General features: G+C 45.4%; 1 protein-coding gene across 2 annotated transcripts in view; it reads right to left on the bottom strand.

Annotated features, from left to right (window-relative positions):
* Nucleotides 1-21,498, bottom strand: part of NECTIN1 (nectin cell adhesion molecule 1) — a 166,273-nt gene that overhangs the window by 78,502 nt on the left and 66,273 nt on the right. Inside the window, exon 1 of one of the 2 annotated variants that reach the window (XM_032229312.1) lies at nt 17,418-17,519. The exons of the other annotated variant lie outside the window; for it this stretch is intronic. Coding sequence (XP_032085203.1) covers nt 17,418-17,469 — 52 coding nt within the window. The 5' untranslated portion in view covers nt 17,470-17,519. Of the gene's footprint in view, nt 1-17,417; nt 17,520-21,498 lie in introns of those variants that run through there. 2 annotated transcript variants of the gene reach the window in all.

Below are 21,498 nucleotides of genomic sequence, written 5' to 3'. Positions count from 1 at the left end.
CGCTCAAACGTTTCATTAAACCACAATTTCAGAAGATTACCTTCTAGGACCGGGCAAAACAATTGCTAACCACCACCCCGTGGCCTGCCACAATTCAGATTATTCTGGAGGTCAAGCTCAAAACGATGCGGTTTTGTGACCCGAGTGGGAAGGGAATTGCAGTGAAAAGTGTGATGTGTGGTTAGGAGGAAGAAACAACACCGTGGAGGAGTTCAAAACACATTTACAGGGACACTTAAAGCTGTAGGAAAGAATGGGATTTCAGACAGTCAAGTAAAATCAAGATGAAACACCAAGGCAGAGACTGTAGGTTTTGCTAGACTGTCTCCATCCTGCACTTTCATCTGAATTATTGTTCACAGGGTGTCTTCAAAACTCCAGCATAATATTACTGGGAAGAAGAAAAAAGGGAGCTTTTGAACAAGAGCTGGGAAGATAAAAGCCAATCAGAGGACAGGATGGAAGAACGTAGAAGCTTTAATCCAGGTTCAATCCCAACGAGAGGAGACTCTGAGTCTTGAGGTTCCTCAAAGTTCCATTTTCTCAGCGATGTCCTATTGGCACATCTGGGAAAACTCAAATCTGAAAGTCTCCAGGTTTTCCCCACCCAAATGAAAGTTCAAGTCCCTGCCCAGCACCCACATATCCGTCCCATGGCTCAATTAAAGCACCGTCCCAACTGGAGATGCCTCCCAGACACACCACTCCAGGTGCAGGGCAAGATGTCCTTGACTCTCTGAGAAAGGAATGTTATTATGACTATACACCTCCCATACTCCATAGAATCCCCTCTCCCAATTTCCCACAGCATTAAACGTGGCAGGATGGAAGGCCCAATGCAATGGCTCCCAGGCCAGACAAATGGGTTGCTTCCTGCTATTTGAGGATGACCCATAGAAGGAGAGCCAAGAATTTGGAAGCTGACTGGTTGTTTTAGCAATTCAAGAAAACGTCTGATTGGGAACTCCAAAGGTGCTTCTCCCCACCCCCCACCCCGTTCCCCCCCCAAAGTGGCAATTAGACTTTCTGGTTTTTCTTTGGAGACATTTCACTGCACACTTCACATAAAACCAAGGACGACCAGTGGTGCATTTTAGCAATAGCAATAGCAATAGCAGTTAGACTTATATACCGCTTCATAGGGCTTTCAGCCCTCTCTAAGCGGTTTACAGAGTCAGCATATCGTCCCCACAGTCTGGGTCCTCTTTTCACCCACCTCGGAAGGATGGAAGGCTGAGTCAACCTTGAGCCGGTGAGATTAGAACCGCTGAACTGCAGATAACAGTCAGCTGAAGTGGCCTGCAGGACTGCACCCTAACCACTGCGTCACCTCGGCTCATTTTGCACATGTTCAAGGGACACTTCTTCCCCCCTTTTCTTTTCAGGAAAATTCTTCTAATCCAGGGAATTCCTCAAGAGCCCCTTGTCTTGCCTTCCAAAGTAAATCCTTATCTCTCCCATAATGTTTTGTTCATATCTAAGGAGGGTTTCCAGAAAGTTGACTTGAGTCGGGAAAGGCAGTGAGCAGGTTTCAACACATCCCACCATTTCCAGGCTGATGAGTCACCTCCTTTCCCCTTCTCTCCCTCTCTCTCGTCAAGACCGACAGCCAAATCACAACACCCACACAATCCAAAAAAAAAAAAAAAACCCCTCTCACTCAATTGCTCTCCCCCCACCAGCAGGAAGAACCTTACCCAACCTGAAAATGAGATGACCTGCTACAACTTGCTTAGCCTCGAAGGCAGCCATCGGCGCAAAAAGGGGGGGGGGAGCCAAGGAATGCAACCCTTCTCTTGTGGTAGAGGATCGGGCCCTCTTCCTGGGTAAACAAGGAAGGGTTGGGTGTGCGAGAAACACAGGAGTGGGCGTATGCCTTAAGCTTTCGAAAGAATGTGCCAGTTATGCATTGCCCTGAAAATGAAAGACCACAGCTGGACGGTGAATGGCCCCTCCCAGAGGAGATAAAAGAGGAGCGAAAGGGGAGTGGAGTTTGCAGGAGGCCATTAGTTCGCTTCATTGGTTCGTGACTCTCCGAGGCGCCTTGCCAAGTTCTGCAGATCTCGGCCTGGCAGCTCTCCAAGCCAGATAAGGTCTGTGACTGTAAATCCTCCCTCGAAAGACTTTGCTGGATGTGAATGAGCAGAATTCACAGTCAATTAATAAAAGGAGATTTTGTTGGGATGAGGAGTTGGTTTCCTGCTCTCGGGAAGCCTCGGTCAGAACAGAAAGCCATCCTGGGAGAGATTAATCAAAAGTTAAGGAAGGACCGTGTGACCGCTAATTCTTCCTGGTCTTATCACATTCCTTCAGAATTCCTCAAGGGTCTACATCATTGGCAATCATCTCTATTTGAGAAGGGTTTGGTGACAACGGAGGGAAACGTGAGTTTGCTTCATCCTTGACATCACCTGGTTGAAATGCTCCTCCCAGCAAACCTCACTCCCTTCTAAGCTCTGATAATTTTACCTAGTTTGGTAATGAAATGTCTGCAAGAAAACAAGCCAGCTCAGAAAGCACTAAGAACCCCACAGTCATCATCGTCGTCCTCCTCCTCTTCCTCTCTCCAAACCTAACTCTCTTCTAGCACTGATGATGCTACCTAGTTGAGTTGTGAAACGTCTGCAAGGAAACCACCAAGCTCAGAGAGCACCAAGGATCCCACAGATCTCCTCCTCCTCAACCCCACTCCCTTCTAGCACTGATGATGCTACATAGTTTGGTGATGAAATATCTGCAAGAAAACAAGCAAGGTCAGAGAGCACCAAGGACCCCACAGTTGTCCTCCTCCTCCTCCTCCTCCTCCTCCTCCTCCTCCTCCTCCTCCTCCTCCTCCTCCTCCTCCACCTCCTCCTCCTCCTCCTCTTCCTCCTCCTCCTCCTCCCAGCAAACCTAACTCCCTCCTAGCACTGATGAGGTTACCCAGTTTGGTAATGAAACGTCTGCAAGAAAACAACCAAGCTCAGAGAGCACCGAGGATCCTATGGCAGGTTGGAGAACGCGGCCATCCCCACCACCTCCCTGCAGATGTTTCTAGGAACGCCATCCAAAACCAACAGGAGATCGGACCGCTTCCAATTCCGACGGTCCAGGAATTCCTTCCTTCTCTTTGTTCGGAGCACCTTCCAAAGCCTGGCTGACAAGCCTCACCTTGCTCTGCCTTTTGGGAGAGAAGCTTTAATTGCTCAGCTCACATCCTCTTAGGGTCCCTCCCCCCCCACCCCCGCTTCTCTCTCTCTTTTTTTTTCCCCCTGCTCATTCTCTGCCTGGCTTAAGGCTATAATTCCTCCCTGGCTACGCAGGCAAAATTTTGCCCTTTCTCCTTCAAGGAAAGAAAGGAAGGAAGCTCCAGCATTACTTCTTTCTCTCTTTTAAGTCGTTGGCTGGAAGAGAATGGGGGAATTAAATCACATTTCCAACTTGGGGGGAAGAGGACTTAAGAGTGGGTGCACATGGACACAGACATGCACAAACACACACACACACACACACAGCCAAGGGAGGGGCCAATTTTTAAATAAAGGAATTGCAATGGGGAGCTCTTAACCAGTGTGTCATGTTTTTGCTCTCCCTGGCTGCCAGAGGCACTCATTTTTGTCCAAAATGGGTCCAAGCAGTGGTGAAATTCATTCTTTTACTACCGGTTATGTCGGCGTGGCTTGGTATGGGCATGGTGTGGCTTGGTGGGTGTGGCAGGGGAAGGATACTGCAAAATCTCCATTCCCACCCTACTCTGGGACCAGCCAGAGGTGGCATCTGCCAGTTCTCTGAACTACTCAAAATTTCCCGCTACTGGTTCTCTGAACTACTCAAAATTTCCCGCTACCGGTTCTCCGAACTACTCAAAATTTCCCGCTATCGGTTCTCCAGAACCTCTCAGAACCTACTGGATTTCACCCCTGCTCCCAAGCCCTCTATGCATCACACTTTTTCCCTCCCCAGCCCCCAGAAGCACTCTGCAGGCCAAAAATGGGTCCGTTTTTTTGGCAAAAAGGGAATGTGCAGGGCATTGCAGAGTGCTTCTGGGGGGCCAGGGAGGGCAAAACGTGATGCCTAGAGGGTTCGGGAGGCCAGAAATGTCCATATTCAGTCTATAAGACGCACCTAAATTTTCTCTCACTTTTAAGGGGGTTGGGAAAGGTGTGTCTTATACCCTGAAAAATACGGTATTCTAGAAGGTTCTGCCCATTTGTGGCCGCCATCTTGCAAATGGCCAATCCAAGCGTCCTTTGCAAGAAGACTCACAGGACATTCTTAGATTTGCCCACGTGCCAAGCATATCCAATGGAAAACCAAGATCCAAGAGACTGGGTGGAGAATTCAACATTAAGTCGCTAAATCCATAATTAATTCCCCGTATCGGCCCGCAAAAATGGCAGTCCCAGATTTTTTTATTCCCTTTACGAGAAAACGGGAGAGCAGAACTCCAAGTATGCAGGACTCCAAAAGGGGGGGGGGGAGGCTGAGTAACTGAATGAAGTCACCCGATCAATATTCTGGATCCAAACAAAACATTTTGACATTTCTAAAGGAGGCCTTTTGTTCCCCAACTGTTGATCTGGCCGCTTTGTCAAATGTTTGCCTTCCCGGAGCCTCAAACTGGCAGAGAACATCTGAAGGCTGATGGGTGCGTTTCCCTCCTTCCCACGTCAGTTCCAAGCAGCATCAGAATGTCAATTGCATTGGCAAGGGACAAAAACAGAGGCGGGCGGCCTGCCTTTCAGCTGAGTTTGGGGGAAAGACATCAACAAGGCTTCTACAACAGTTCTAGGCTGCATCAACAGAGGGATGGAATCAAGGTCACGTGAAGGGTTAATACCACTTTATAAGGCCTTGGTAAGGCCACACTTGGGAATATGGCATCCAGTTTTGGTTGCCACAATGTAGAAAAGATGTGGAGACTCTAGAAAGAGTGCAGAGAAGAGCAACAAAGATGATTTGGGGACCGGAGGCTAAAACATAGGAAGAACAGTTGCAGGAATTGAGGATGTCTAGTTTAATGAAAAGAAGGACTAGGGGAGACATGATAGCAGTCTTCCAATATCTCAGGGGCTTCCCCAAAGAAGAGGGAATCAAGCTATTCTTGAGTTGTTATAGGAAAGTGGGGATGGGAAACCAATGAAACGGCAGGGCAGCAAAAGATAGAAGCACATTCCAGACTTATCTCTCTCAAGGCTGTATCCCAGGATTACTTACAGCTGCAGGAGTGATCTCTACAACCCGGAAAATTGCCCCATAGAATGTGATTGATTGCACACCGGGGGGGGGGGGAACAGGGTCATGATTGGAGACGTAAATTACGTGTGGTCAAAGCTGGCTTCACTTGAAAACGTGCCGACATGGAGCTCTTAATAAATAACTGGATTTCTTTTGAAGCATGATTCGAGACTCATGATTTAATTAGGGCACCCGTTGGAAACCTGACATCGCGAGGGCTACCTGTATCAGAGGGAACAAGACTAGAACAAGGACTCGGGGATACAAAGATACACTCCCTGTCCATAACTTTGGGGGTTAGGATGAATCACGAAACAGCAACAAGGTTCATGCCGTGACACCCTCACCCCCTTCAGAATGCTAAATACAGATTTCACAAATAATAGTGGGGAGAAAAAACAGACACTAAGGTCTAGTGGGATAGATGTTTGGTGCAGTTCAGTGGTGGGATTCCAAATGTTTTAGTACCGGTTCTGTGGGCGTGGCTTGGTGGGCGTGGCAGCGGAAGGATACTGTAAAATCCCCATTTCCTCCCCACCCCACTAATCTGCTTTCCAGCTCCGTTCTCCTGTGCAGAGCAACAGAAGAAGACCCAGCTCGGCAGGCAGAGAATACATGAGGGCGGGGCCAGCCAGAGGTGGTATTTGCCGGTTCTCCGAACTACTCAAAATTTCTGCTACTGGTTTGCCAGAACCGGTCAGAACTGGCTGAATATCACCTCTGGTGCATTTTTGTGCATTTGTGATCTCCAGGGAGCTCAAAGGAGGAACCAGGGCCATTATAGAAAAGATTCCTGAATCCAGAAAAGAGGAGAATACATTTTAAAAAGAGACTCAGAGTAACTCCATTTTAATTACGCTAAGTGTAAGTTGGTCTGGAGAATTGCTTTGGCAGGATGTCAAGATTCATGCCAAGTCCTTCAAAGCTGGCCATCTCAAGAAAGAAGAACCATTTGCGTTTCTGGAACACTCTTTATTGCTATTAGTCTAATGCAGTGCTTTTCTCAACCTTGACAGCTCAGAGATGGGTGGACTTCAACTCCCAGAATTCCCCAGCCAGGGAGGTTGAAAAACCTTGGTCCAAGGTAACACAATCTTGAAAGCCTACAAAGCCATTCTCCGGATCAAGGTATACCTACCATAATCAAAGTATACCTAGACCAGGGGTTGGCCACCTTAAACACTCAAAGAGCCACAAAGGTCCTAACCGGAAAGCCCTCTGTTCAATTCTGCAGCCGACCGGATGTCCGGTTCCCACACCATAGAGTCTCCACCTAGTGTGGCATCCTTTTTCCTCTACCTGTTCTAATCGAAAGGTCTATCAATTGTGGAGCTGACCAATGACAGGGAGCCGCAGTAGAGGGATAAAAGAGCCACATGCAGCTCCAGAGCCAGAGGTTGCCAACCCCTGATAGACATTACTCTGAGTCTCTTTTTGATGTTTCCTTCTCTCTCCTGGATTCAGGAATCTTTTCTGTTAATGGTTCTGCTTCCTTCTCTGCATTCCCAGGATCTGCTGGCCTTTCCACCACTGCCATAGACAACACTGAGTTAGGAAGGACCTTCCAGCAGATGTTCCATCACACCTACTTTTCCAGTATTTCAACCAACCACCTCAACGGTATCCTGGCAAGAACAGGTAAACCCAAATCATCTCCATACCCTGGGAAAGGTGGCTGCACATCCTCCACCTGCTCCCGATAACATCAGAATAGAGTTATTTTGGGATGGTAGCGAATGAGTAACCTTGTCTGAATCTTGATCTGACTCATGGCATTGCTTTGGCTGCCCATCACTGCGCAGAGAGGAAGGAAAGATGGCTTTGTGCAAGAAATTTAATGTCTCATTCCAGGATGATGCGCCTCAGTACACAGTGTTAAAAAAATAAACTCCGAGGGATTGGGGGGGTGGGGGAAACAACCAGGAAGTCCACAGACGTTCAACATTGGAATCTTTCCACCAGATTTCTGTTGCTGCTGAAGCAAGGAAGGCAAACACCTTCTCTTTGGCTAACCTAGATCTTCACCTGTGCCATCTCTTTTTGGAAACTGCACTGTTTGAAGGACAGTCTTTTCCTAGATGTATCTACCCAACCCTCCACAACAGGAAGGTAAAGGATGTTACAGAGCCCCTCATTTAAGGAGGTCCATCTGGTGAGACCAAGAAGAAGGACCTTCTCTGTGATGGCTTCCTCCCTTAGGAATATCATCCCTCGAGAAATAAGATTGGCCTCCACACTTCAAGGAAGGTCCTGAAGATGTGGTTTTGCCAGCAGGCCAGGGGACCTCAGGATGATACAGAGCCCACCAACTGGTTGTTTAATTGTTGTCACCAGTTTTTATTTATTTATGTATTTGTCAAGCATGCATAAGATAACAAATACGTATAAACATGATTACGAATCCATGAAATGGATACGAATAAATGGGAACATTAGGACAGGGATGGTAGGCAAGTTACAGACGGTAGGTCTGTAAGGGACAGACCTCTTAGGAATGGGGTGAGGTCCACAGTAGACAGTCTAAGGTTAAAGTTTTGAGGGTTTGGGGAAGACACCACAGAGTCAGGTAGAGCATTCCAGGCATTGACCTCTCTGTTGCTGAAATCGGATTTTCTGCAATCGAGTTTGGAGCGGTTTACCTTGAGTTTGTATCTGTTGTGTGCTCATGTATTGTTGTGGTTGGAGCTGAAATAGTCATTGACAGGGAGGACGTTGTAGCAGATAATTTTATGTACTTCACTCAGGTCAAACTGAAGGCGACATAGTCCTAAGTTGTCCAAGCCCAAAATTTCAAGCCTGGTGGCATAAGGGATTCTCCTGTGAGCAGAGGAGTGGAGGACTCTCCTCATGAAATACCTCTGGACTCGCTTGATCGTATTAATGTCCGATGTGCAGTGTGGATTCCAGGCAGATGAGCTGTATTCGAGAATTGGTCTAGCAAAGGTTTTGTATGCTCTGGTTAGCAGTACAATATTCCCAGAGAAGAAGCTACACAAGATTAGGTTAACAACTCATAATGCCTTCTTGGCCGTTGTTGGGTAGCCATGTACATTTTCTTAAGGAATAAATTTCACAGGTGCTCCCAAATCCCATTTACCCCTGGGTCCAACCTTGCAGCAAATCTCATCGCAACATGGACTCAGTCTTGTCCAGGAAGATGGGGCATTTTCCTCCACTCATCTCTGAAAAGAGGTCAATAAAATACGTGGCGCACAGGGATATTTTGAATTTCCAACAAAGAACTTCATTTTTACCATTTCACACGCAATAAAGGAGAAGGAAAGGAGGGGAAATGAAACCACGGGTGATTTATTACCAAGCTACTTGGCCTTGGGTCAACCTTGGCATGAGATTCTCTGTGGGCCTTGAGAAGAAGATCCACTCCATCAATGCCACCCTAGAAGGTGAAGCAAGTGCTGGACCCTCAGGACTTGGGGGGGGGGGATGATGCCAAACTGTCTTTATGACTTCAATAGGAGGAGGACCTCAAACACTTGAACCAAATCCAGATGTTCAAGGAGCCAACAACCCAACTCTACCAGCTTTTCATAAGATAGAGAGGACCTCACTGTTCTCCGAGGCATTTGGTCAGGGTGAAGATAACCTCTACTATGATGGACGGTTAATTAACAGTTTATTGGTGGCCACTGGGTGGTGGTTATGGTTGAGATGTTTGATCTTGCAAACAGCCAGGGCAAGTTATGCAAGGTAAAGGTTCCCCTCGCACATATGTGCTACTCTTCCCCGATTCTAGGGGGCGGTGCTCATCTCCCTTTCAAAGCTGCAGAGCCAGCACTGTCCGAAGACGTCTCCGTGGTCATGTGGCCGGCGTAACTCAACGCCAAAGGCACACAGAACGCTGTTCCCTTCCCACCAAAGGTGACTCCTATTTTTCTACTTGCATTTGTTACATGCTTTTGAACTGCTAGGTTGGCAGAAGCTGGGAGAAGTCACGGGAGCTCACTCCGTTACGCGGCGCTAGGGATTCGAACCGCCGAACTGCCGACCTTTCTGATCGACAAGCTCAGCATCTTAGCGCCTGAGCCTTGGCCAGTGGGTGGTGGTTATGGTTGGTTTTTTTTTTAATCTTGTAACCACTCAGGGCCAGTTACGAAAGAGGGGCAGCTAAATCATTCCAATAGGTATCAATGCTTTTCAAATGTGGGAGGAAAAAGCAGAATAGGGCAGAATTCTCCTTTAATTGGACAGGAAAACTTCATTCGTTCTGAAAATTATAGATTCAGACAAATGGTTGCACAGAAGGCAAACCCCTACACCAAATCTGTCCGGGGTAAGTATTTATTTCCAGACTTTTGATTTTACGCTTCGTGCATGCATGAGAGGCTACCGTTCCCTTCTAATGCGGAATGTTAATATTTTATTTCTCTTTTGTTTTTCTTAACAGCCTCATTTTTGCTTGCCGGCTCGGTGGAGGAAGCAGCGACATAAACAAGCATGGATCTGCTCAGGCCAAATGGCCAGGATGGATTTGATGTGTATTATCAAAGCCATTTCTGCATTGTTTCGATCTGCTTTTCCAAGCCAGCTTCTCACACTTAAGTCCAAGCCATTCAGGGAAATAATTCATCTGGCGTGGGCGGGAAGGGGCCACCTTTTCAGCGGGTGCTCGAACGCCGGAGGCACCTGGCGAACTAAGCTATGCTGAAATTTATTATTAATTCCACGTATTTATAAGGCCGTCCAACTCACACACGGGTAGCTTACAACAACATCAAAACCGTAACGTTCCCCACCTCACCCCTATTATGGCAGCAACTCCACAATCGTATCAACCCGACAATCATTTTGAGCTGAAGAGGCTTCTTGGGTGAGAAGCGAAACGTCCTCGAAGAAAAAACAGAAATGCCAGTTGCCTCTTGAAAAAAAAGCATCTGTGGGTCACACAATCCTTTCTATTTGGGATCTCCAGGCCTCCTGATGGAACCCAGACTTCAAAGTAATAGGGCGAAGGCCATTTGTATCCTGGGAGGAATGATGTTCCCAAGAGAAGGAGCAAGGGTGGGATTTAGCCGGTTTGCACCGGTTTGGGTGAACCGGATGCTAATTTTGCACCTGGTTCACCAAACCAGTTGTTGCAACGACCGGCTGGCCCCACCCATGCACACACTGGGAACAGGCTCCAGCTGTTCCTCTGCCTCACTGCGGTCTAGTTCTGAAGGCAGCTGAGAACTGCAAGATGGCCTCGTCCCCCTCTCTGCCTCCGACACAGAGCCCTTGTCCGAGCCTTCCCCAGCCGCCAGGACTGGCCCATGTTCCTCCCCAACCCTCCTCACTGTCTGACTCTGCTGCCAGCTCCGCACACTATCCACTCAACACTATCCCAGATTCTTAGAAAAGACTCACAGGTGGATACCAATCCCAGGTAAACATTGGCTGACTGCGCAACCAACCTTGATAATTAATCCTTCCATCCACTGTTACCTTCACTTGAGGAAACATGCCCAGAGCTGAACTGCGAAGGATAATTTTTGGAAATGACAGATTGACACCGTTGAACAAGGAGCTTCAAACCGAACAAGGAGCTTCTACTACAAACCAGGTTTAGCCCTGCCTGTCATCTCTCCAAGATGTGTGAGATAAAGATCTACCTAGATAAAGATCTAGCTACAATAGAAGTTGATCTGCCCATGATTTATTAAACAGGAATATTAACCCAGGCTGGATTATTGGCAGTCCCCAAATCTGTTGGGAGTTCCGCAGATCCAGCGGGGAGAAGCTCACGTCTGTTGTTTACTTCTCCCAGAACATCTTTCCACATATCCTGTTCAAGTATCAACAGGCTGATGGGGAAACGTGCCTGGATCAACAACAAGGAGGGCGAGATGCCATCGTGTCAATCCCAGTTCTTGAAGGAAAACAACAAAACAAAATTCCAGCAGTGGTTGGCCGACATCTGTCACAACGTCCAGATGACAGATGAGCAGAAGATGGGGACAGAATGACCTCACAAAGCCACAACAGATTGTGTGAAGAGGAGGAGGAGGGTGTGCAGTAAATTGCTAAAAAAAATGCTGCAGAGTCAACACACAGAACCTCCCAAGGAGACAAGGAAAGTCCATGTCCAGAGAAGTTTTTGTGTTGATATTTTTCTTGGTTTTTTTTTCAACTAGACACAAGAACATTTCCCCCCCCCCCCCCCCGAATGCCATCACTCTGCTAAACAAATAATTCCCTCACCACTGTCAAACTATTCACTAAGTCTGCATTACTCTTAATATTACTATTACTTTTCTCATCATTCCTATCACCCATCTCCTCCCACTTATGACTGCAGGACTGTAACCAACATTTCTGATAGCCCAATTAACCCATTCCCCACTCCCAGTTAAGCCACAACAGTTTCTCTCTCTCTTTTCTCTTTCTCTCTCTTCCTCTCTCTCTTTCACTCTTTTCTTTCCCTCTCTTTCTCTTTTCTTTTCCTCTTTCTCTCTCTCTGTTCTTTCTTTCTCCTCTTTTCTTCTCTCTTTGTTCTTTCTTTTCCTCTTTTCTATCTTTGCTCTCTCTCTCTCCATCTCTCTCTCTTCCTGTCTCTCTCTCTTTTCTTTCTCTCTTTTCTTTTTTCTTTCACTCTCTCTTCTCTCTTTTTTCTGTCTGTCTGTCTGTCTGTCTGTCTCTATTCTCTGAATTTCCCAGAGACCAAACAGAGCATTCTATTAATTCATACATCCCCCTTTCAAAGCTATTAGGCCTCAGGTTACATAAGACCCGACTTCTATAAATTGGTGGTTATGAAAAATTGTCGACATGCTGCTTTTATAGTTGTGTGCACAACAGAAATATTTACATTACACATAGAAAGCTGTGCGTTTATGTTAACTGCCTCGAAACCTGCCTTAATGCAAAAAAAAAAAAAAAAAAGAGGGGGAGGGGGAGAAAAAGGGAAAAAAATCAGGTCACACATGGCTTTTCAGAAGGGAACAGTTACGTAAGTCACCCTGCTGGATTCTGAATGAAATATACAATTTAATTTTAGATGCAGGCAAGAATGGATCCTCTGCTTAAATATATACACATCTGGAACTTAAGCAAAAGAGGTCTTACTAAAATCTAGTGGTTTCTGCCAATAATTACTGCTGGTTATTCTTTCTCTATCTCTCCTTCCCTCCTTCTCTCTCTCTCCATCCTTTGCTCTCTCTCAATCGCTCTCTCTCCTTCTCTCTCTCAAACTCTCTGCCTCCCTTCTTCTCTTGCTCTTTCCTTCGCTCTTTCTCTCAATCTCTCTCCCACCCCTTCTCTCTCTCTCCTTCTCTCTCAATGTTTCTCTCTCAAACTCTCTCCCTCCCTCCTTCTCTCTCTCTATCTCCTTCTCTCTCTCAATCTATCTCCCTTCCTTCTCTCTCTCTTTCCTTCTCTCCCTTAATCTCTCTCAATCTCTCTCTCCCTTCCTCCTCTCTCTCTCCCTTGCTCCCCTCCTTCTCTCTCTCCTTCTCTCTCTCTCTCCTTCTCTCTCTCTCAATCTCTCTCCCCCTCAATCTTTCTAGATCTCTCAATATCGCTCTATCTCCCCTTCCCTCTCAATCTCCCTCCCTTTCTCTCTCCCTCTTTCTAATTTCTTACAAATGCTCTGCTTTTCCCCCAAATAGCTGCAAAGCTGCCCTTTAGCCAGAATAGAAAACAAATATTTGAAGGAGGCAAGAGAGCTGCTGCTGATCCCTCCCCTCCAAAATACATAAAATAGACCTCAGGGGAGTGAATGTTGTGGCAGTGAAACATCATCCCGACTTTTAGCAAACTTCCCAGGTAGCCCTTTCCAGCTGAGAGGACTTCATCAACCTCCCCACAATTCTCCAGATGTTGGTGCCCAGAGTTCTCCTTAGGAGTTGGCACCAAATGTCCTTACTGAATGCTGGGAGGGGGCACCTCACAATAGCCCACGGAGCTGCCTTCAAGAAAGATGAATGGCCTTCTCTTGAGGGTTGAGGACCAGGATGGACTTGAGTGACACGCCAGGGTGGTATTCATCTGAATTTGGAGGCTACGGTAATCACAAATGAGAGTTTCTCTGCAAAAGCACAGTTATCCCCGTGGCGCAGTGGTTAGAGTGCAGTACTGCAGGCTACTTCTGCTGGCTGCCTATAGTTCGATTCTCAGCGACTCATGGTTGACTTTAGAGTAGAGTAGAGTAGAATAGAATAACAGAGTGGAAGGGACCTTGGAGGTCTTAAGAGTCCAATCCCCTGCTTAGCCAGGAAACCCGACACCACTTCAGACAAGAGCCGAGGTGGCGCAGTGGCTAGAGTGCAGCACTGCAGGCTACTTCAGCTGACTGCAGTTCTGCAGTTCGGCGGTTCAAATCTCACTGGCTCAAGGTTGACTCAGCCTTCCATCCTTCCGAGGTGGGTAAAATGAGGACCCAGATTGTTGGGGGCAATATGCTGACTCTGTAAACCGCTTAGAGATGGCTGAAAGCCCTATGAAGCGGTATATAACTCTAACTGCTATTGCTATTGCTAAATGGTTATGAAACATCTTCTAAAAAACTTGCAGTGTTGGGGCATTCACAATCTCTGGGGGCAAGTTGTTCCACTGATTAATTGTTCTAAGTGTCAGGAAATTTCCTCCTTAGTTCTAAGTTGCTTCTCTCCTTGATTAGTTTCCACCCATTGCTTCTTGTTCTACCCCCAGGTGCCTTGGAGAATAGCTTGACTCCCTCTTCTTTGGGGCAGCCCCTGAGATATTGGAAGACTGCTATCATGTCTCCCCTAGTCCTTCTTTTCATCCAACTAGACATTCCCAGTTCCTGCAACCATTCTTCATATTTAGCCTCCAGTCCCCTAATCCTCTTGGTTGCTCTTCTCTGCGCTCTTTCCAGAGTCTCCGCATCTTTTTTGCATTACCATACCAAAGGACACCTCAGCAGAAGCAGCATCTGCAACACCAGGAAAGCCAACCGCTTTTGGGGCAGAATCAAAACCACACGGGGCATTTATTCATTCGTCAATAAAAACGGTGGCTGGCTATTGCGAGTCCATCTTTCTTTTCAGGCTGACAAAAAAAAACAACTTCACTTCGTTTTTTGCTGATCGTCAGCTGCTCATAACGTGAAAGGAAATGTCTTTGGCTCAGCGTGAGCTCCCTAACAGGGTTAGCAAACTCCGCCGAATGCGTCCCTGAAAAATTTCCACGGGATCTGAAATTCTGCAGAAAGGGCACATAACTTGGAAGCCGGCGTCGGCATAACTTCTTGGAAATAAGCTTGACGGTGGAATTAAAGCCCACTTATCCAGGATTAAAGGCTGCTGAACCCAGGGAGGATTACCTCCAAGAGAACAGTGCCTGGGAGTTGTCTGATTTCGGATTAATTTGCAGCACAATCTTCCTTCGACAAAGACACCATTCAACCTAATGGAACCCTCTTCGGAGGAAGAAACGAGTCGGGATTTTGCCTCAATACAACGCCAGGCAGGCAGGCAGCTCTTTTGATCTGGAACAGATCATTTCTGTCCTAATTATTTCCCTTTGCTGGCTATGGGCAAAACCAGGGGTCAGCAACCTTAAACACTCAGCCACAAAAGTCCTAACTGGAAGCCCCCCATTCAATTCTGGAGCCGACCGGAAGTCCGGTTCCCCCACCTACCTACCTCCTTCCCTTCTTCCTTAATTCCTCCTTACGCATAAACAGAGGGATAGAATCAAGATCAGGTGAAGGGTTAATACCACTTTATAATGTCTTGGAAAGGACATACTCGGAATATTACATCCAGTTTTGGTTGCCACAATGTAGAAAAGATGTGGAGACTCTGGAAAGAGTGTAGAGAAGAGCAACAAAGATGATTAGGGGCCTGGAGGCTAAAACATATGAAGAATGGTTGCAGGAACTGGGTATGTCTAGTTTGATGAAAAGAAGGACCAGGGGAGACATGATAGCAGTCTTCCAATATCTCAGGGGCTTCCCCAAAGAAGAGGAAGTCAAGCTATTCTCCAAGGCACCTGAGGGCAGAACAAGAAGCAATGGGTGGAAACTAATCAAGGAGAGAAGCAACTTAGAACTGAGGAGAAATTTCCTGACAGTGAGAACAATTAATCAGTTGAAAAAAATTTGCCTCCAGAAGTTGTGAATGCTCCAACACTGGAAGTCTTTAAGCAGATGTTGGATATCCATTTGTCTGAAGTGGTGTAGGGTTCCTGCCTAAGCAGGGGGTTGGACTAGAAGACCTCCAAGGTCCCTTCCAACTCTGTTACTCTATTCTATTCTATCATTCTATAGGAGATTATTCTGAAATGTTATCTGCGATGTTGCAGCTTTACAAGTTTGTTTCCTCCAACCCTGTTTTTGCATGCAATTCTTACACGTTATTTTGGCATTCCTTCCTCCTCTTTAAACAAAGTAGTGGTTAAGGTGCTGGCCTAGAAAGCAAGAGATTCTGAGTTCTAGATGGTCCCCCAAGAGGACATTCTTAGTGCAGGAAATGGAGAAAGACAAGGGACAAAAGATCCCATACTTGGACAGGTGTGTCTTGGTAATTTTTCGTTGTGTCAGCCCACGTCCTTATTAATGGTGCCATACTTGCTCAAAGGACTTACTAAGGCCTCTCGGAACTGTATTTTTGGATTCCATATTCTATTCCCCATTCTTATTCCTAATCTATTCCCTATTCTAATTCTATTCTATTCTATTCCTTATTCTATCCCCTATGCTATTCTATTCTATTCCTTATTCTATTCTATTCCATATTCTATTCCTTATTCTATCCCCTATTCTATTCTATTCCTTATTCTATTCTAATCTATTCTATTCCTTATTCTATTCCATATTCTATTCCTTATTCTATCCCCTATTCTATTCCTTATTCTATTCTATTCCTTATTCTATCCCCTATTCTATTCTATTCCTTATTCTATTCTATTCCTTATTCTATTCTATTCTGATCTATTCTAATCTATTCTATTCCTTATTCCTATTCTATTCTATTCTGTAGTCTATCCTCTATTCTATTCTATTCCTTATTCTATCCCCTATTCTATTCTAGTCTATTCTAATCTATTCTATTCCTTATTCTATTCTATATTCTATTCTATTCTGATCTATTCTATTCCATATTCTATTCCTTATTCTATGCCCTATTCTATTCCTTATTCTATTCTATTCTAATATATTCTATTCCTTATTCTATTCTATTCTGATCTATTCTATTCTATTCCTTATTCTATTCTATTCCTTATTCTATTCTATATTCTATTTTATATTCTATCCTATTCTGATCTATTCTATTCTATATTCTATTCTATTCTATTCTATTCCTTATTCTATTCTATATTCTATTTTATATTATATTATATTATATTATATTCTGATCTATTCTATTCTATATTCTATTCTATTCCTTATTCTATCCCCTATTCTATTGTATTCTGTTCCAAGTTCTTTTTTTAAAATAATGCGTTAGTGGGCCTGAGCACCACGCTTGGGGATTATCCTTGGAGACACCAATTGGCCCCCGTGTCGCTTTCCCCTAACCCAAGCAGATCGTACCACAACCCAGCCAGATGGAAGCCCGGCTGAGCGGCATAACTTATATCAGAATTCAAAAGCACCACGTTTTAATGGTTGCCAAACGGCGATGGCTCCATTTGCCCCCGGGAATTGTGTTTATTAATCTCCTTGCTCTTTTCTTTCGTTCCCCTCTTTTTTTCCTGCAGCCATTAAGATGCATCTGACAGTCCCCTCTTTGGGGAGAGGAAAGATGGGGCGGAAGAAACCGAACAGCTGTCAAGATGTTGGAAGGAGCATAATAAAATCCGAAAGTGAAAATTTTTTGCAATGCTAATTCCTTAACGTTCCAGTTTGCAATGTTGCCGGGCATGGAGAGAACAAAGAAGCTTTTGGTAAAGATTGTCAAGAGAAGGAGGAAGAGGAGGAGGAGGAGGAGGAGGCACAGCCAAGACCTACTCAGGTTTCCCAAAATCTCTGCAGATCCTTTTCAACTTTATTACTTTGCATTAGCGGGAACCGGGTTCAAATCCCTAACGGATCAGCCTGATTTTTCCTGGCCTCCATAAGTTGACAACATCTGGCAGAACTGGATTCAGAAGCTAAGCAGGGTCGGAACTGGGCTGGATTTGGATGGGAGCCTGACAACAAGGTACATACTTCTAGGCTGGGAAGTTTAAAAAACACACACACACCAGAGAAGACTTCTTAATTACCCGCAAACCGTTTATCAGAAAGTCCTACTTACCTAATGCAGGCAAAACACAATTTGACTCCGTTTTAAACGTCCCTGTGGTCATTGGGTAACAGGTTTGTGTGTCATTACACAAAGCAAAAAACCCCTTTGACCCAGTTTGGGAAGCACCGATCTACTGGAAAAAAGCCAGCGCGGCGCAGTTATTGTATACCGTATTTTTCAGATTATAAGACGCACCTGACTATAAGATGCACCTAAATTTAGAAAAGGAAAACAAGAAGAAGAGGGTTTGGCCTCCAAGGGCCACATTTTCAGCCATTTTGGGGGCCTTTTTTGGCCCTTTTTTTAGGCTTTTTGGCCCATTTATGAGGCTTTTTTCGGACCATTGTTGAGGTTTTTTCAGCCCATTTTTTTCCTCAAAAAGCCTCAAAAACGGCCTGAAAAAGCGTCAAAAACGGCCTGCAAAAATGCCCCCAAAATGTGTCAAAGAAAGCCTCCAAAACAGGCTGAAAAAGTCCCCAAAATAGGACAACTGCCTCCCCCCCAAAAATGGACCAAAAACAGCCCCAAAAACGGGGTGAAAACAACCCAGAAATGGGACGAAAACAGCCCTGAAAACAGGATGAAAAAAGGCCCAAAAATGGGCCAGAAAAGGCCCCAAAATGGGGCATGCAGAGGCCCAAAAATGGCCATTGGGTGGGCAGGGCTCCAACATATTCGGCCTATAAGATGCCCAGACATTTTCACCCCCTTTTGGGAGAGAAAAAGGTGCGTCTTACAGTCCGAAAAATACGGTAATTCTTTCCTTGCAACAGGCGTCCAGAATGATTGAGAGTCGGGCGGCACGCTGGTTTAAATAATAATTGTTAGGATGGCAAATAAGCACCACACAGCATCCTATACTTAAGAGCCGTAGGTGGGAAAAACAACGTTTGCATAGCGGAGGCTCGAAACACAGCAGAAGAGAAAGAATCGGAGAAAATCACTAACGGCAGAAACTTGTCAACAGAAGGAGAACGACGGTGGCAAATGAAAACAAGGGCAGTATTCAACACAAGAAATCCTCGACTTAAATCGTTGGCTTAGGGACTGTTCAAAGTTACAACAGCACTGAAAAAAAAGTGAATTGTGACCATTTTCCACACTTCTGACTACGGCAGCATTCCCAGGGCCATGGGATCAAAATTCAGACCTTGGCAATGGACTCGTATTTATGACGGTTGCAGTGTCCAGGGGTGATTTTACGACCTTCTAACAAGCAAAGTCAAGGAGGGGGGGGGGGGAAGCAGATTAAGAGCCGAGGTGGCGCAGTGGTTAAATGCAGCACTGCAGGCTACTTCAGCTGACTGCAGTTCTGCAGTTCGGCTGTTCAAATCTCACCGGCTCAAGGTTGACTCAGCCCTTCCATCCTTCCGAGGTGGGTGAAATGAGGACCCGGATTGTTGTTGGGGGCGATATGCTGACTCTGTAAACTGCTTAGAGAGGGCTGAAAGCCCTATGAAGCGGTATATAAGTCTAACTGCTATTGCTATTGCTATTAATAACCGTGGTGCTAACTTACTTGCAGCGATTCACTTAATAACTGTTGCTAACTTAACTGCAGTGATTCACTTCCCAGTTGTGGCAAAAAAAAAAAGCCGCAACATGGAGCAACACTCACTTAACAAGTGTCTCGCTTAGCAACAGAGGTTCTGGCCTCAACTGTGGTCGTGTCAAGAACTACCTGTAACGGAGAACTAAACACAGGAGGAGAACTACGGCGGTGAAAGAAAGCAACGATAGTCCATCCATCCTGATCAGCGCTTTGGTGCAATCCCAAAACATTTGGTGCATCCCTCAAATATCATTGGCATTGACAAAGAAAAACATTGGTCAATTGCAAGAGGGCAGCTTTGCTTGGAAGAGCTGACATCCTGAGGCAATATCCTTTTTTTTTGAATTTTTTGAATTTCTTACATACTATTTTAAGTATACATTCACATAATGGTTATTCTTTTTTATATTTATCATTCTAAAAAAATTATTATTTCATTTAATAAGTTATAATATACAGTTTGGGTGCTTTGTTTACCATCCTTTCCTCCTGTTGTAGCACCACCTTATTTTCCCTTTCTTTTCTCCCTCCCTCTCTTCTCTATTTTCTTCCTTCCTCCTCTCCTTTCTCTTCCTTCTCCCCTTCCTCCTACTTCGACTCTTCCTCTTCCCCTACCTACCCTCTCTCCTTCTCTTCCTCTCTCTTCCATCCTCCTCTCCTTACCTCTTTCTTCTTTCCCCCGTCTTCCTTTCATTCTCTCCTCCTCTTTCCCTTTTCTCCCTCGCTCCCTTCTCTACTTCCTTCCTTCCTCCTCTCCTTCCCCTTCCTTCTTCCCTTCCCTTTCTCCTACTCCTACTCTTCCCCTTCCTACCCTCTCTCCTTCTCTTCCTCTCTCTTCCATCCTCCTCTCCTTACTTCTTTCTTTTTCCCCTATCTTCCTTTCATTCTCTCCTCCTCTCTCCCTTTTCTCCCTCCCTCCCTTCTCTACTTCCTTCCTTCCTCCTCGCCTTACCTCTTTCTTCTTCCCTTCCCTTTCTCCTACTCCTACTCTTCCCCTTCCTACCTTCTCTTCTTCTCTTCCTCTCCCTTCCTTCCTCCTCTCCTTACCTCTTTCTTCTTTCCCCCGTCTTCCTTTCATTCTCTCCTCCTCTCTCCCTTTTCTCCCTCCCTCCCTTCTCTACTTCCTTCCTTCCTCCTCTCCTTACCTCTTTCTTCTTTCCCCCGTCTTCCTTTCATTCTCTCCTCCTCTCTCCCTTTCTTTTCTATTATTGTAGGTTGAAGAGACAATATACTTTAATTGGACAATATATCTGCCTGTCTCAGATCCTGGGGAAGGCCTTGATTAGGTGGGAGAGGGATTAAAAATGCCAAATCCAGCTTGAACATCTGGCTGACCGCGTGACAGACACAATCATAATAATTCCCCGATTTAGTTCGCTTATTAAAAAAAGGCCGGTTTTGCAAAAACACTGACCCACCCAGAGGCTGAAAAGGTCAAGCCGAGATAGATGGCTTTGGAAAGGATTTTGTGAAGGGATTCCATTTTTCCAAGCCCTGCAGCATGACAAAGAGGATATTTACGGTAAATGGAAAGGAAGTAATCCTCTAATGGATCCAGGATATGCATGGGTTATCTATTCTTTTTTTGAATATATTTTTATTATTTTTACATCAAAAACAATGCAGTGAAAACAATTTTTGATAACCCTTCCGTGTTTCAGAAAGGAGCGGGTGGAGCCAAATGCTTCTATATAATCTAGATTTAATTGATAAGCTTAAGGGTGGAATTAATTTTATATTGCTATCAATAGTTGTTACGTGAATCTTCTCACTCTTTTTTTCCCCCCTGGTTAATTTGTTTTTCCTTCCTTTTTTTCCCTCTCACATTAAAGTTAGCATAATTGGCATTATAGAGCTGGATTTTTTTTTCTTTCAACATATATGCTATGGGTTTTTCCCCCCACCCCTGAAGATATTGCAGTGTTTTACATTTCAGCACAATGGATAGATACATAAACAGATGCATTACATGGATGGAGAGAAAGAGAGAGAGAGAGACAGAGAGATAGAGAGAGACAGAGAGAGGGGGGACAGAGAGACAGAGAGAGACAGAGACACAGAGAGAGATAGACAAAGACACAGAGAGAGATAGAGAGACAGAGAGGGAGACCAACACTGGGGACAAACATTTAGAATTTCACAACTTTTCCAAAGCACCTGAAGGCCAGACAAGGAATAATGAATGGAAACTGATCAAGGAGAGATTCAACCTGGAAAGAAGGAAGAATATTCTGACAGTGAGAACGATCAACCAATGGAACTGAAGTTGCCTTCGGAAGTTTTGGGAGCTTCATCACTGGAAGCTTTCAAGAAGAGACTGGACTGCCATTTGTCAGAACTGATGTAGGGTCTCCTGCTTGAGCAGGGGGTTGGGCTAGATGACCTACAAGGTCCCTCCCAATTCTGTTAACCTGTTAAAACCTGCTGTTGGGAAGATGCATTGCATGCTTGGATGGACAGACAGACAGCAGAGGTAATTCTGCACACTGTAATAAAATGTCCAGGGTCCTCTCCCAAATTTCACTCAGCCTGTGCTTT

This window comes from Thamnophis elegans, chromosome 13, assembly GCF_009769535.1.
Source record: "Thamnophis elegans isolate rThaEle1 chromosome 13, rThaEle1.pri, whole genome shotgun sequence".
Classification (NCBI taxonomy): domain Eukaryota; kingdom Metazoa; phylum Chordata; class Lepidosauria; order Squamata; family Colubridae; genus Thamnophis; species Thamnophis elegans.
The sequence above is the reverse complement of the archived record's forward strand: the minus strand, read 5'-3'. Positions and strand labels throughout refer to the sequence as shown.